The 16,452-nt window shown below is 34.4% G+C and overlaps 1 protein-coding gene across 4 annotated transcripts in view; it reads left to right on the forward strand.

Annotated features, from left to right (window-relative positions):
• Positions 1–16,452, forward strand: part of LOC132556938 (eyes absent homolog 1-like) — a 138,987-nt gene that overhangs the window by 74,790 nt on the left and 47,745 nt on the right. For 3 of the 4 annotated variants that reach the window (XM_060221390.1, XM_060221391.1, XM_060221393.1), the window contains exons 1-2: positions 3,785–4,294; positions 5,167–5,234. In XM_060221390.1, the coding sequence (XP_060077373.1) occupies positions 4,220–4,294; positions 5,167–5,234 (143 nt within the window). In that variant the 5' untranslated portion in view covers positions 3,785–4,219. Of the gene's footprint in view, positions 1–3,784; positions 4,295–5,166; positions 5,235–16,452 lie in introns of those variants that run through there. The other variant, XM_060221392.1, reaches the window with a different exon arrangement.

Consider the following 16,452-nt stretch of genomic DNA (forward strand, 5'->3'; position numbering starts at 1 on the left):
CTGCGATTTGTTAAAGTATGGTAGCAGAGGTGGAATCAAGGGATCTTAAAATGTTTAGATATTGACAGGGTAAGTGGTTGTTTATATCAAATATGATGTCATTAACAAAAATAAACAATTGTTATAGCTGTAGGTGGAAACTTATTAAATGAGTAATGTTGACATTTTTAGTTTAATCAGCAATTTTACAAAATACATTTTCTTTGTTATAAACAGGGTTACATTTAATGTATATTGATTGAAAATAAGATGGATATCATCCTCTTGTTGTATGTTTACATAAAATTCAAAATTAATATTTCTGTATTTCTACATATTTAAATCTCTTTCTGACTTTCAGGAGAATTATGTAAACAACTATACAGAATCATCCTTCCTTAACCTCTACATTTTGTTTTTAATCGAATTCAAAAATATGTACATAAATGTTTATCATTTGAAGACGGTTCATGTCAATTTTTGACAAACTGTCTAAAAAAAAAGAATTTAATATTTAATAGCAAGGAAGTTCAAATTAGTCTTATTGTTATTTTAAATAGCTTGTGGTTAAAGGAGTCAAAATATATCACATGTAAACACAAAAAAGCTGTGAAAACTTTAAACAAGGGCATTAACACATTTTTTCATAATTTAGATAAGTCTTGTGAATAAATAATTCAAATTTGATTGCACAACTAAGAAAAAACCTACTTTGGAGTTTTTGTTCATTTTGTGATAACATTTAATTGTCCATTGATGATTAAATGTTGCTGAGTTTCCAGTTAATTTGACAAAAAACATTGTCTAATACTGTTTACATATCAAGATCTGGATTTCTTTGGTGAAAATAAGCTATAAAATAAATTATTTAAAATATTCATGGATGTTTTGAAATGTGTTGAAATATGATTATATCATTTAACGACTCAAGTTTTTCAATATTTTATAATTTATATGACGAATTAACTACACTTCTGCAAACGCAAATAAATATCCACAATATAGTAACTGATGAAAAATGTTTAAAGGAAGGAAGGATATTTTGTACATGGTATACAAGGACAGTCTTTTCCAAGTTTATAAAGTTTTGTTTGCTTTAATTGTGATTTGAATAATCAAACTAAGGTATGAATTCTGTCCAGTTATTCACCATGGGGATGTTTCTTAGAAATTTATCTCTAACATTTCTAATAAATGTTACTTCATGCCTGTTCCTATGGTCAAAGGTCAAGGCCAACTTTGTACACACATTCTAAAACTCCGCCAAAATTTGCCTAATTTCCTAGGAGTGTGGACATGAGTGGGCCTTGCTTTCTGTTAGAGAAACATGGAGTGTTTATCACTTTGTAGCTCTGTGTAACTCCCCCTCCCTCATTTCAGTTCCATCTTGTGGCTAATTAATTCCCTGTAAAACTGGAGATAACCCCCAACTAAGATTGATTTAATTTATCAATGGGTGTTGATCAGAGCCCTGACAAAGGGGCCAGATTACTGAGGAATGCTTGGTGTTTGTAGACATCAGTGATATAATGGAAGAACAGTGAGATAGAGATGAGGAAGGGTTTGTAAATATTTTGCTCTGGTCATTTTGAATCAGAGAGCCATTCCTCACCTTTGTTTATATAAGAGAGAGAGCAATGGGACAAAAACACGGACACAACACTAGATGGACAAACAGACAGAACACTAAATGATGGACAGACAGGCAGAAACATTGACAAAACACTAGATGAACAGACAGACAGAAACATGGACACAAAGACAGATTAGCTTACTATTTAGCTTAGAATTTGTCTTAAATTTCGAGAATGATAAATATTGATGAGATATGACTTGATAGATTTTCATTATAAACATACATCTTAGACAGATAGTAAACAATTTTTTTTCATTGATTTACATTGTATTAAAGCATTGTCTGTAAACTTCAGTGGGGTTAACACTTGTATTTTACACAATGATTCTATATTAATGGTTGAAATTTGATTTTGAAAGTTCAATTTATTTACATCTTATTCTGTTAAATGGATAGATAGAACCAGCCTGCCTTAAGACATTTCACATGGACTTTCCTGTACTGGTTGAATCTTACGGCTTAATATGGTTAAAAATATTTATATATAAATAGACAATAATTTTTTGTCTTAACTTGGTCATACTGTCTATCTGTCTGTTAATTACAGGTGATGTGATGTGTTTCATGATTTACCTTAAAAATGAAAATGTTAGATTGAAATTTTAACTTTGCCTTTTCTGACTTTTCATTTCATATCATTGTATTTTCATTACTTGTCTAAATCTAGTGAAAACTTAACTTGTGTTTGTGGATGTATAATAACGGGTTTTATCAAGGTAGATGAGATTGTGTTTGAAAACAAGATTTATGAGAAAATAAATGAAAGTTTATGTCATGAAATGTTCAGATTTATGGAATTCAAACTTAACAAAGCCTCAGAGTATTAAATAGGATTCACTTTGTATATTGCAAGAACTTTCAGTTATAACTATTTACGAGCGATATTACATAAGATTCTATATATTTGAGGAAACCTAGTCATAACAATGGCTCTACAAACATGACTTACTATTTTCATACTTTCACAATTGTAATACTAATATTCAAACTTAGCAGTTTTGAAAATATTTAAATGGGTATTTATATATGTATGGTAATAAATATTTAGTAATGTTTTTAGTTTTGTCTGGGTGCCTGGAATAGTGTTGACACTTAAAACAGACTGTAGTTCAAGACTGGTCCCCATGCCATCTCTGTAGAAATTGTTCATGTCGGCCACTTGGCAACAGAAGTGGGAAATCCCCTCTCTGGGTGGGGCCATGGCCCCTAGGGGGTTCAGTTGGGCCCCTGGAGTGACAACTACTTCCCACCAAATCACTTAAATCACTTCCTCTCATACTGAAAGGGACAGCAAGAGGCCCAAGTGGGGTATCAACCCTCCATCTTTGGAGCAACTATTTGGGGCCCCAAAGGGGAAATTATTTCAATGACAATGATACTGAATAAAATCTGTTAGTATATAATTTCTTTATCATATTTCCGTGAGATTTCAGAAATAAAATCTTGCAATTTTTTTTCTATTTTCTAGAAGTTACATTATTTTTGTTGTACCTTTTGCTACATTTTCATTAAGCCTTGCTGTTTTTGAATAGTGAAAAGTTTTGAGTGTTTTTGAATTTCAAAGTGCAGCCTTAAACAATAAGTTGTGAGAGATAACAATTATATTGTTTTTAAACCTCCCAAGAGAATATCAATGAAACTTTAATAACTTTTAGAAAGTTGATATTATTTGATAGTGGAAATGAAGGAAAAATGAAATTTGGAAGTGGTCACAAACACAGATTAAAACCTATGTCTTATTTGAGTGGGTCATAAACATTTATATCGAATGCTAGCTGGCCCTACCCCTAGCCCTACCCCTAGCCATACCTATCTTAGAGTCCAGTACCTTTCTGAATAAACAAAAATTTGGAAGGGCTAGGTCTAATGTAAATTAGTTAAAAGCTAAACCATATGTGAGCGCGCATAAAGAAAGGAAATTATTCTATCTTTTGATAAAGGGATTGACCATTGGTCATTCCTGGAGACTTTCTGACCCCTGTGGTCCTCCCCCCTGTTGTGCCCCCACTAAGGAGGTGATTTATCAGGAGCCCCACAGGAGATAGAAATGACACTCCCCCATCATCTTGCAGCCCCTGTGATTGTACATACAAGCATACATACACACACATTCTCAAGTCAGGCTAGGAGCCACCACACGTGTGTGACCCAGAAACTTTGGTGTTTTGAGTCATGGTCGTGTAGATGTGTAAACTAGTTTAGAGGGTAGCCATGTTTGCTGGGATGTTTCTTACAGCAATCTTTGGTGGCTTATAGGGGCCGTATTTATTTCCTTGTTAAATCATAGACATGATTTGGATTTACAGCCAGAAATCTCTGGAGTTTGTGAGAGTTTGACTTTGCTGTCTTATATACACTTGGGATTTAGAGTAGAAGTACTCCCATCAGCTGTCTTACGAGTCAGCGTTTTGGCATCTGGAAGCTGGCATTGTTGTTCGCCTACAAGGACCAGACTGCAGTGAGAGACTGTAGGGTGTATCATCTGTCCCCAGGACAGGGCCCTTACTTAAGTGCATCACATAGGTCGTGTGTTATTTGTGACCTTTTCCCTTGAGACTGGTCTGGGACTGCAAGTACTTAGATTTTACAAAATCGCCCGCAAACATGATTCTTGGCAGTGAGAATCCGAACTTGCACCACGTTTCATTAATTCAAATTTCACCACCAGGATCCCCATTGGTGAGTTTTCCAATGAGATCACTATAACGTTATCACGATTGATGACATCACAGTAACTGTGACTTCATAATATTGGATGAGCTCACTGCATTTTTGATCTTATTCTGAATGTCAAGGTGAAAGGTCATGTGTTAAAAGGTCATGTTATGATTTTATGTTTTGATGTTGAGCAGTTAAATCAGAGATTCAAGTATTGTTGTCTTTTTCCTCTTGATCAGTAAGGTTGAATGATAATGTTAAAATATCTGTGGCATCATTTCGCTTGTCATTGTCATTGTCATGTCCTTATACTAAATGGTGTCGCTGATGCATTGGGAAGCTCTATATGTCTTCATCTAAGATTTCAATTTGTCAATTTCATTGTCTCCTGTACCAGAATATATCTATTATTCACAGTATGACCTGTGTCCTTGTTATCCTTTTGAGTTTTCATCAAGTTAGTAACAACATTTTTTACTGTATTGGTGACATTGGGTAATGTTAAAAACTCAGTGGACTGAAATTTTGAGTACCTAAACCCTCCCCGCCCCTCCAGCCCTCGAGTCATAGTGTCAATCTTTCGATTTTCTATTCATTTAACTTAATACAATTGTAAAATGGGTTTCATATCCTCATCCTGACACGATAGAGATGGGCGTTGGGGGATCATCGAAATCCTTTTGTTAATATACCCAGCCTGAAATAGTTCTGTGTTTAAACTCTTGTCATTTTATTCAAGCGTGACATTGACTGTCGGTTAGTTGTTTTCTTTATGTTAACCCTAAGTTAGCCACTAGTGCGTAAGGTGTTGGGCCTGAGGCCTCGGGGTGTTATACATTAATGGTCAGTCACCAAAAGGCCAATAACATGTGTAACCTCTTGATATTTTACAGTTGAAGCGAGCTCGGAAAGAATTGGAGAAGCGTGACGATACTCCTGACAGGAATCTTGTGGACCAAGGGTAAGTTTGGTCACCCTTCTGTCCACCTTTACTTGTTTATACACCTTTAATTATATGTCTACCTAAGTTAATGACCTAGTACTTATCTGGCTTGCGACACCTGACTTCTAAGTACTCACAAGTCCACTCCAGTAACAGATTAACTTTCATATCCAATTTTCGTTCAGAATGGACAGGTTCTGAAGTTTAAGAGTTCATTATTAAGGATGTCCATCCAAAATGCTTTTACAATACTTCAGGTGTATAATATAAACAGCTAGATATAGCAAAAAAGCATTGCCATTCCTAAATCATGAATATATTACCTCAACTTTTAAATTTCTTCAGTAGAATGAGCTTGTGAAATTCTTGGTATATCAACCTTGGTTGACATTCATTGTACAAACATACCTGTTGGTGACACAGAACTTACCTGTGTATTTGTTTTATTTTTAAACACCTATTTTTCAAACTTGATGGTACACCTTTACAATATAGTTGGTCTGTAAAAATATTCAGAAAATTCTTTGTATGGTTTCATTATGAAATTTTGACCTACTGACATTTAGGGTTATTTTAGAACCTGTGTCTTCTCTTTTTTTTTGGCCCCATTTTCCTAATTCAGATTTTGTGTCTGATTCAAGGACATAAATGTATAAGTGTCTGTATTAGGGAAAGATCTACTTTAGAAAGAAATATATCAAGTAGGAATGAGTATAGTTAGATTTGAACAAGTCACATGGTACAGTAGGGACAAGATAAAGATTACACAGGTTATATACTTTAGGAGCTGCAGTAGATTTGTTGGTGAGAACATTGGTCTAGAAACGTGGTTTCATTCTCCCTGCCCTTGTGGGTTGCAGTGGCCAAGTGGTTGAGGCATCTGACTGCCTTTATCACTACACTCCACCTTTGGGTAGTGTGTCTGAGCCCAAAGAAGGACTGTCTCCAGGTACTGGCTGCAGGTCAGTGGTTTTTCTCCAGAAAGTCTTACTTTTCTCCAACACCTAAACATGACAAATCCTTGAATGACCCTGACTGTTGATAGGATGTAAAGCAACATTAAATCAAACTATGGTAGTTTGTGTCTCTCAAAAACAGCCAGGTCTGTGCTGATGTGGTTGTGTCCTTGGACATGGGATTGGCCTTCAGCATGTTGTTCAGTGAGGTAGCCACCAGCTCTAACCATAGGACTTGTCTCATAGTGACAATTTCCGTCCATGCAACAATAAAACCAGCAATTAAATTAAAACAAATTCATTTTATTGTTCAGTTTAGACAGGTTGTACTGTACAGATTATTCTGAGTTCAGTTTAGACAGGTTGTGCTGTACAGATTATTCTGAGTTCAGTATAGACAGGTTGTGCTGTACAGATTATTCTGAGTTCAGTATAGACAGGTTGTGCTGTACAGATTATTCTGAGTTCAGTATAGACAGGTTGTACTATACAGATTATTCTGAGTTCAGTATAGACAGGTTGTACTGTACAGATTATTCTGAGTTCAGTATAGACAGGTTGTACTGTACAGATTATTCTGAGTTCAGTTTAGACAGGTTGTGCTGTACAGATTATTCTGAGTTCAGTATAGACAGGTTTTACTGTACAGATTATTCTGAGTTCAGTATAGACAGGTTGTACTGTACAGATTATTCTGAGTTCAGTATAGACAGGTTTTACTGTACAGATTATTCTGAGTTCAGTATAGACAGGTTGTACTGTACAGATTATTCTGAGTTCAGTATAGACAGGTTTTACTGTACAGATTATTCTGAGTTCAGTATAGACAGGTTGTACTATACAGATTATTCTGAGTTCAGTATAGACAGGTTTTACTGTACAGATTATTCTGAGTTCAGTATAGACAGGTTTTACTGTACAGATTATTCTGAGTTCAGTATAGACAGGTTGTACTATACAGATTATTCTGAGTTCAGTATAGACAGGTTTTACTGTACAGATTCTGAGTTCAGTATAGACAGGTTTTACTGTACAGATTATTCTGAGTTCAGTATAGACAGGTTGTACTATACAGATTATTCTGAGTTCAGTATAGACAGGTTTTACTGTACAGATTATTCTGAGTTCAGTATAGACAGGTTTTACTGTACAGATTATTCTGAGTTCAGTATAGACAGGTTGTACTGTACAGATTATTCTGAGTTCAGTATAGACAGGTTTTACTGTACAGATTATTCTGAGTTCAGTATAGACAGGTTGTACTGTACAGATTATTCTGAGTTCAGTATAGACAGGTTTTACTGTACAGATTATTCTGAGTTCAGTATAGACAGGTTGTACTATACAGATTATTCTGAGTTCAGTATAGACAGGTTTTACTGTACAGATTATTCTGAGTTCAGTATAGACAGGTTGTACTATACAGATTATTCTGAGTTCAGTATAGACAGGTTTTACTGTACAGATTATTCTGAGTTCAGTATAGACAGGTTTTACTGTACAGATTATTCTGAGTTCAGTATAGACAGGTTGTGCTGTACAGATTATTCTGAGTTCAGTATAGACAGGTTGTACTATACAGATTATTCTGAGTTCAGTATAGACAGGTTGTACTGTACAGATTATTCTGAGTTCAGTATAGACAGGTTGTGCTGTACAGATTATTCTGAGTTCAGTATAGACAGGTTGTACTGTACAGATTATTCTGAGTTCAGTATAGACAGGTTGTGCTGTACAGATTATTCTGAGTTCAGTATAGACAGGTTGTGCTGTACAGATTATTCTGAGTTCAGTATAGACAGGTTGTACTATACAGATTATTCTGAGTTCAGTATAGACAGGTTGTACTGTACAGATTATTCTGAGTTCAGTATAGACAGGTTGTGCTGTACAGATTATTCTGAGTTCAGTATAGACAGGTTGTACTGTACAGATTATTCTGAGTTCAGTATAGACAGGTTGTGCTGTACAGATTATTCTGAGTTCAGTATAGACAGGTTGTGCTGTACAGATTATTCTGAGTTCAGTATAGACAGGTTGTACTGTACAGATTATTCTGAGTTCAGTATAGACAGGTTGTACTATACAGATTATTCTGAGTTCAGTATAGACAGGTTTTACTGTACAGATTATTCTGAGTTCAGTATAGACAGGTTTTACTGTACAGATTATTCTGAGTTCAGTTTTGACAGCTTATTTCATATTATAGGTTCTTGTTTCATGTTAATAAATTTTTTGCGGGTGAATAGAACATGTGTGGGAAAAGATGAAAGACTTATTTATGCAATATACTTAATTTTTTTGTACTTAGGAGAAGTTTTTGAATGGTTTGAAAACCCTACACGATAAATTATTTATTTCCTGTATGCAGCTAAACAAGCAAAATATACATGCAGGAAACAGTACAAACTTTGCGGGAAAATCGTCATCGGTAATATCAGTGTTTGCAGACAGAATATAATCAGTATTCCAGCGGACAGTCTGTTTATCGATAGTTAATGATTTTCTCCACAAGTCACAGCTGTTTGATTTCTGTTACATAAACTTTTAATTCTTAAATACAGTTATTAGATTGATATGAATATACATCAACATTTAAAAGATGCTATTTTAGGCTTTTTAAATATAGAAAAATTGACAGTAGAAAGGTGTTAAGGCAGTAGTAAACACTTGGCATATACATATAAGTTGAATAGAAATATTCTAAAGATGGAAGAATATTAATGGTATTTCATTATGTACCAACATTGGGATACAAACACCAGGAGGTTTCGTATATCTAGTCCGGAATCAAAGGTTTGTGCATTTTCTTGATTGAAATTTATCAAAGAAAGAATACTTGAAGGCTCAATCTTCTAGATTTGTCAAAACTTTGAAGGAGACTTCAGTAACTGAAAAAAAAGTCTTAAAAGAACCTCCAAACTCTCACTGAATCAGTGTTTAAATGAATGAGTATAAACGGTCCCAAGTGGCTGATTTAGGCCCATTAACAGTACTAGTTGTCATGCTTAATATTCCCACATGTTTCTTAACAAACCCAGTCATTCCGGATGTTGAAGAAATCGTTTGAATTAGTTCAGCTTTAAAAGTCCTTTGTGTCCAACTTTTTTAAACACTGCACTAAAAAAGGCAACAAGTGGATTGATTGTGGAGTTCACCCCTCACCGAGCAAAGCCCTGTGTTTATGATAACTACAGTCACACCTATGTGTCGGGATAAATGTATTTTGGTCCTCCATGGAGAGACCTTTTTAGATACAGGACTCATTCTTCTTGGTCCATCCAGCCATGTACAAGTACAACTGTAATTAATGGGGGAAGGCCCGGAGAGAGAGTATAGGGATTCCTTCTTTAATACAATAGCTTGTTGATTTGGGCCGTCTGCCAGCCAACGTCAAACATGTTCAAAAACTGCTGTCAAGATGCACAGATTCCACTTTAAATTGGAAGAAAAATTAACTCAAGAGTTATTTTTCTAACTAGTTTCACCAAATATTGAGAAAATATTTATGCTTTCTAGGTAGAATGATTTCATCATTCTGGCCCTTGCTGCTCAGAATCAGGTTATCACTTATTTACAATTAAATTGTAAGACATCTGGAAATGTTGGTTTCAATACCACTTCCTTGAAAAAGAAAACTGTTCCTAATATATATTTCAAATTATAGGGTCAGAAACATATTTCATTTTAATACGTTGTTGTTAGTTTCACGATATAAATTTGTTTTCCTGACAACAGCAATCCTCTCTCATGTATTGAACGCTCAATACTCCGCTACAGATACATGCAAATATGAGGAGAAACAAAAAATACAGAGGTATGTACCATCTACAAACATTGCCCTTAGCGTATTCCAGCCTTCCAAAATAATGGTACTACTTTTTTCCTTTTCACTTCTCCACTATATAAAGTAGCTGCTGTCTGCGTAGATGGTTTGTTAAATAGCCTCTGGAAGCAAATACAATTCATTATCTAGAAATAAGTTAAACGGCATCTCCCTCAAAGACCAAGGGGTGGAAAGTGAGAAACTTGGACACCACTGAAGGACGACCTTTCTCCAGGTATAATCACCCCATAGATGCTAATCAGGAGCAGGGCACTCAACTCAAAAACATTGTAATTGAGGTCAATTCCTACTCATCAGATGTGATAAGACATCTAAAAAGATGTAGATCAAGCTGGTGTCAGAAGTAAATAATTCTGTCTGTCGGGGAAAACAGTTAGGAGTGCTCCAAAGCGAGAAGATACTACCTTGATGCATTTCCAACTAGGTAGGGTAATCTTTGGTTAATTAGATCTACCAATTAGCGAGGAAGAGGTGATATCGAAATGGTTTGAATATCTGTCCTATTTAGATTTTATTTAAGATAAATCAGTTTAGGCCTGGAAGTTTCATTTTCTAGTGCAGTTATATATGGCCCTGGTTTCTTAGCTCTCTCTCCTTTTAAATGAAAGAATTTTTTTTCACAAAAATAAAATATCAGTTTGATATTTTTATGTAAATTCTTAAATGTTTTACCCATTAATTTCTTTTTCTGTGAAGACTTGTCCCTATGCTTGTTTTTCATAGCTGTTTGGTATGTAAAATTTAAATATATTGCTGATTATTTTCCAAATGGAGTGATGTACCTTTATATTTTTACCTGTAGATAGATACACCTGTCCATCAAGCTTTTGTCTTACCTGTACAGGTATCTCTTGGTTATTTAGAATTTCCTGGCTTGGTCACCTTTGACACTTGTATATTACAGTACAAAGGTCCAAATGTCACTTGTACTCTGAAATACACAGGATAAATAATCTGATCTGATTGGATGCTTTCAAAGTATAGTTGGCTGTGATTGGCTAATTCTTGTCAGGTGACCCTGTGGATGCTTGTAATATTACAAGATATTTTCAAAATTGGCCCACTGCTACCTAGATTCAAAACATGATCTACTTGTGAATAGTCAGACAAGATGACCACTGACCTTGATCTAGACGACTTTACCACAGATTTATCACTGGACAGTGGGTTTCCTTCATCTCCTTGGAATGACAGTTTGTACGATATTAATTTTACAATATTGATAATATACGTCTCTGATAATGGTGAAAGTTTAATGATAAAACAGTAATTATTGAATTGTTTATTTGCAAAATAATGGTAAAAAATTGTGAATAGCTTATATTCAGATATATTGCTAGATGTCAATATTAGTTTGATTTAGAAGCATGGGAATATTAATGATGGTACCTAGATCAGCTAAAAAGTATTAGGCCTGAAAATGTGTAAATGTCCAGCCTCAAGATTTTAGACTAAAAGTTTATAGAATAACCCAAGCATTTGTTCAGTCAGTAATGAGGTGTTTTCTTATGTTTTGTCCACTTTATAGGAATGCTTGACCACTTGATGTGCTAGGGTAACAATTAAGACCATGCTTGACCATTAAAACCAGTCAGCAGGAAATTTTCGTTCGAACAGTAATGTTTATGTGTTCCTGCCCTATAGTGTCATTATAGTGTTGATTGACTAGGAACTGACAGGAGATGACCACTGGACATTGGGTAGCTAGGGCATAAAAAAAGGTGTGAACTGTTTATTTACAGTGTCCATCTAGATGTAGATGTTTGTCAACAGTAAACAAACTATTTCACCTTTAAAATAGGAGATTTTTTTCATTTCTTCAATACAACACTGGATATTACTAACACTAACAGAGACGTACATATGTCTTTGACACTAATATATTTTTTCACAAATATTTTTCATTTTAAGACGGATTATTTAATCTATTCATTTGAAGAGAGATCTGTTTTACTGCTAGGAGCCTTTCTGAAACCTTGTGTTAAGTATACATGATATTTGACAACATCTATAAGGTTTTCCCATATATCCATGTATTGATATCTCTTAACTAGGATTCAATATGCTTTGTCAAGATCATATTATAATGATATTAGTTCTAAAGACAATTTTTTTTAAAAAAAGATCATTAAAGATAAAATATTATCTTCAGTCACTATTTACTAGAATTAATGTAAAGCAAACATTCATTTTATTCTTGAAAAATACTTAAATTATGAATGAAATACAACTTCAAGTTATAAATATTTTTTTTTTTCAATAAATAGAATTTATATTTCAATTTTAAATAAGAAGGACAGATTTTCAAGAAGGTTAATGTTTACAATAAAGAGAGATATTTACCTTGTTTTAGAAAAAATATTCGCTTTCCTGATAATTCAGTTTTAAATATGTGGCCAGGTAGCTCGCACAACAAGTTTGGATACATGTTTTTGGTCGTTGGAGATTGATTGTAATGATTTGTATGTAGAGGAAGTCCCCAAGGTGTATACTTTAGTCTAACATCGTTTATTGTCCTTCTAAATACTTGTAAGCTTATTTTCAAAGTTTACCAACAGAATTCATCAGCACACTTCATCCAATTAGACAACAAAGATAGTTCAGGTTTGAATGAAAAGTAGTTCTCTCCAGAGATATTTTATAGAGCTGATATTTATTGATGTTGTTATTTAAATGAAATTTCCAATGTGACGGGGATAACTTCAATAAAGAATATTTAATGTTGTTATAAATATGACATCTCTATCGATTTTCATCATAAACATGCAAGAACCTTTTTAGAAAATCAATATCGTTCTTTGTATTTTGATTTAAATTTAGTGTATTTCACAAGTAATGTTAATGTGTTTGGTTTCAGTTTAAATTCATTTTAAACCCATTTTGCCTTTGCCCAAATTTATGATTGCTTGGACCAAATTGATAGTGGAAGGAGCTGCAGTAGCGCAGTGTGCTAGTGCATTGACTCATGTAGTCTCAGGTGAATCGGATCAGAGGTGTGTGGTTCGACACAACGTGACTTAGTCGTGTCCTCGGACAAGAAAGCTATTTGCTGTGTGGCATGTGATAGGCCTTCAGTATTGTGTTCAGTGTAGCAGCAACCAGCTACTTCAAAGAGACCCTACCTCAAATGTAAATCTAAGTTTGTGTTTTGTTGATTTGAACTGACTACTTGTACCCAAACTATTGGCTAGTGAATATGTGCCTGTACTTTATAACTTGCTTGTACCCAAATCAGTCTCCTCTAGACTTGAATGTGTACACAAATCTCATACCCAAACTACCAACATGCAAACCCATGGTTGTGAACTTGTCTTCCAAGTTCATCCTCTTTTGAACAGATAGCCAAACCTGTGAACTTGTACCAAAACTGCCCAGACCTGTAAACAAGAACACATACTAGAACCACCTGTTACTGAATGTGAAAAAACACTCCAAAGTTTCTGCTGTTGAGTGGGACTGTCATTACATTTTCAGTTAATCTCGACTCATACTCCTGACATGATTTTTTTGCCTGGAGGGGACAGGGAGGTATTTAATCAGTGGGCACTTATGAATCAAACATGGCCATCATCAATTGTTTCTCCCGATCAAACATCTTATTTGGAATCGGCAACTAACGCTATACGAATTTGACAGGCTACGTGATGGGAAGTACGAGGATAAGTTAAATTTGTATTTAGTGGGTAGATTTGTTGTTATAGAATTTACATTATATGTCATTACATTTTCAGTAATGTCTATAGCAGTAACTTCTGTGAGAAAATAAATATTACACATCAGGATTTTAGATTGAAAAAAAGGCCACATCTTTTTAAAAAAAAAAGGGTTCTGTCATATTATTTTCAGACTAGTTTTTAAAATGTTTGGGTAAATGCCAATTTGAATAGTCGAATATTCATTAATTCCAGTAAATGAAATCTGTATTGTCCATGAATGATCATATTCTGTCTCTTTAAGATTTTCACTACAATATATTTGGAAAGTATTTTCTTGTTATTATAAGGGGCGGAGTAATAGGCATGGAAGCATATTTACATTTAATCATTTCTTTATAATAATGATCATGAGTCATACCAAACAACTAGAATGTTTTTTCTTTAAATGTCGAAACTTCATATGTACCAACTCTGTTCAATATACGTCTGGGAGAACATATATTACTTTATACAATATATGGCCGTGACTGTTATTGCATTCTCTTATTAAAAAAACTGAAACATGAGAGAATATAAAGAAACTGAAATGTATTTGGTGATATGAAAATTTTTGTGATATAAGTAAATCAACGTTATCAGGATGATGATGTTTTTACATGTCACGGATAAAGACTGACGAAGGTGGGCGACGCAATGACAAAACTGAAAGAAAAAATACATAGACATTTCATTGTTGTAGAGGAGCGATATTATTTGGAAATAATTCTGTAGGTCGAGGGCTTTTATGGATGTAAAGACCAGCCATTTATGGGAAAACAATTAAACTTGGTTTTAATTTGACTGATTAGATGTTGCCAAATGGTCGCTATCTCCTAGGGCTGTTTGATGGCTTCCTCCGTCAAGATGGTCATTTTTGTCGATTAGTCCCGATTATTACTGATAGCAGAAATCAAAATCCCCTTAATCTCTTCCATGACCTCTAGCTGGATAATAAATTTCTCTACGTTATAAATTGTGATTTCCTCGAAATGTCCTAATCAATATTTGCCTCCATATACCGTAGCCTCGCCTGGCGGTTAGGCTTGAGGGAGGTCGCTCCCAGGCTCCGCGACGTATTCCTCTGCAGTTGTTGATAGTCTGAAGTAATGGATTCTGACATGAAAATTATTGTAGCCGTAGATGAGAAAGCATTTTGCAGAACACTTGTCATATTTCATTGAGCGTCAGTAGAGGGTCTAAGGTAGCAGCACATTTCTGTTCCTTTTTATCTAATCCGTTTTAATTTGCCCATTCAGTGAAAGTAATCGCAATTACATCAGGAAAGTATTACATCCACAAAGATAACTGAAAAATGGCATTTAGATTTTTATCATTACCCTATTGTTAATAATAGTATACAGTTGACCTAGCACGAGGACATTGATGTAATGACCTTGTCAAATGTCAAAAAAAATGACCCCTACAATACGTATAGACTAATAACATAAACATGTAGTCTTGTCAATTAACATTTCATATGTTTTACTAAGATATGAAACAATTCTGATAATACTATTTCTACTGAACATAACTTCGCTTGGTAACTCTATTATCGGTCTCTGTCTGCGTTTTGGCGATCGTAGACACAATTTTGGGTGGAGGTCAAGTCTTTTATTAAGATGAATGGTTGCCAATTACTTGCGAGATTTACAAAAAAAAAAGAAAAGATATATGAAGGAAAACACAAAGATAAGTTATTACAAAAACTTTGAAAATCTGAGTATGGTTTTTTCATAGGAAAATTTTATGAACATGTACTGGTCAAATAAATGTTTTTAATGTAAAATCATACTATTTTTCTGTTGAAACATCTTTCAAAAGTTTGATTGCATTGTGGGTATTATTGAATAGTTATGAATATTCATGAGTTGTAACTATGACAACTTGTCAATTCAAACTGCTGCTGTGACAATTAATGATAAGGGCTTGTGTTGTCGTCATCCATCTTTACTTGAGGTAACGGGAGGCTTGTATAAGGGTATGAAGTCTTGTTGGGGAAACAGTTGAGGAGAAGGGGGAGGTTCTGGTATGAAACAGAGCTATAATGATGAGGGGAAGGGGGTATTATTCTGAATCTACTCCGTGAATCAACACCTCACACACATACATACGGGTTGACTGGATGCAAATTTCATTCCTGTGTATTTTACATAAATCTGATATTTAATGAAAAATATTTGCTGGATAGTTTGCACATAATATCTAGAACCCTTTTTGAATTAAGTGTGACATCACTAGCTGTAAAAAAAGTCTGCATGTCAATTTTTTAAAAACTTTTTTGTGGTATTAGTTAGGTATTGGATCTGGGTGCATGTAGGTATGTTTCACAACTAAATACACAATCAACATTGTGTGTATGTAAACAAGATGTCTATTTAAAAAAAATCTCGTAGATGTGTTTTTGTACATACACATTTCTAGTTCCACATATACATATTATCCTTTGGATGTGGATGTGTATTTAGGCAGGTGTGTGTGTGTAGTGGTTTGGGGGTGGGGTGGGGTGGGGGGGGACTATTTATAAAAGTGTATGTGTGAGGGGGTGGGGAGGGACTATTTATAAAAGTGTATGTGTGAGAAAAGGGAACAAATATTTATACTTTTGTTGTTGTCTAAATGTCATAATTTTGGTATTTTCATATTCAAAACTACACACCAGAAAATTGAATTCATAGTTTAGTTCAGTCTTCTTTATACTGAAAAGGAAACAAAAGAAAAGGAACATCATGTGAAAACAG

Source organism: Ylistrum balloti, unplaced genomic scaffold (assembly GCF_031769215.1).
Source record: "Ylistrum balloti isolate Yb309-2 unplaced genomic scaffold, AGI_CSIRO_Ybal_v1 Utg370612, whole genome shotgun sequence".
NCBI lineage: Eukaryota > Metazoa > Mollusca > Bivalvia > Pectinida > Pectinidae > Ylistrum > Ylistrum balloti.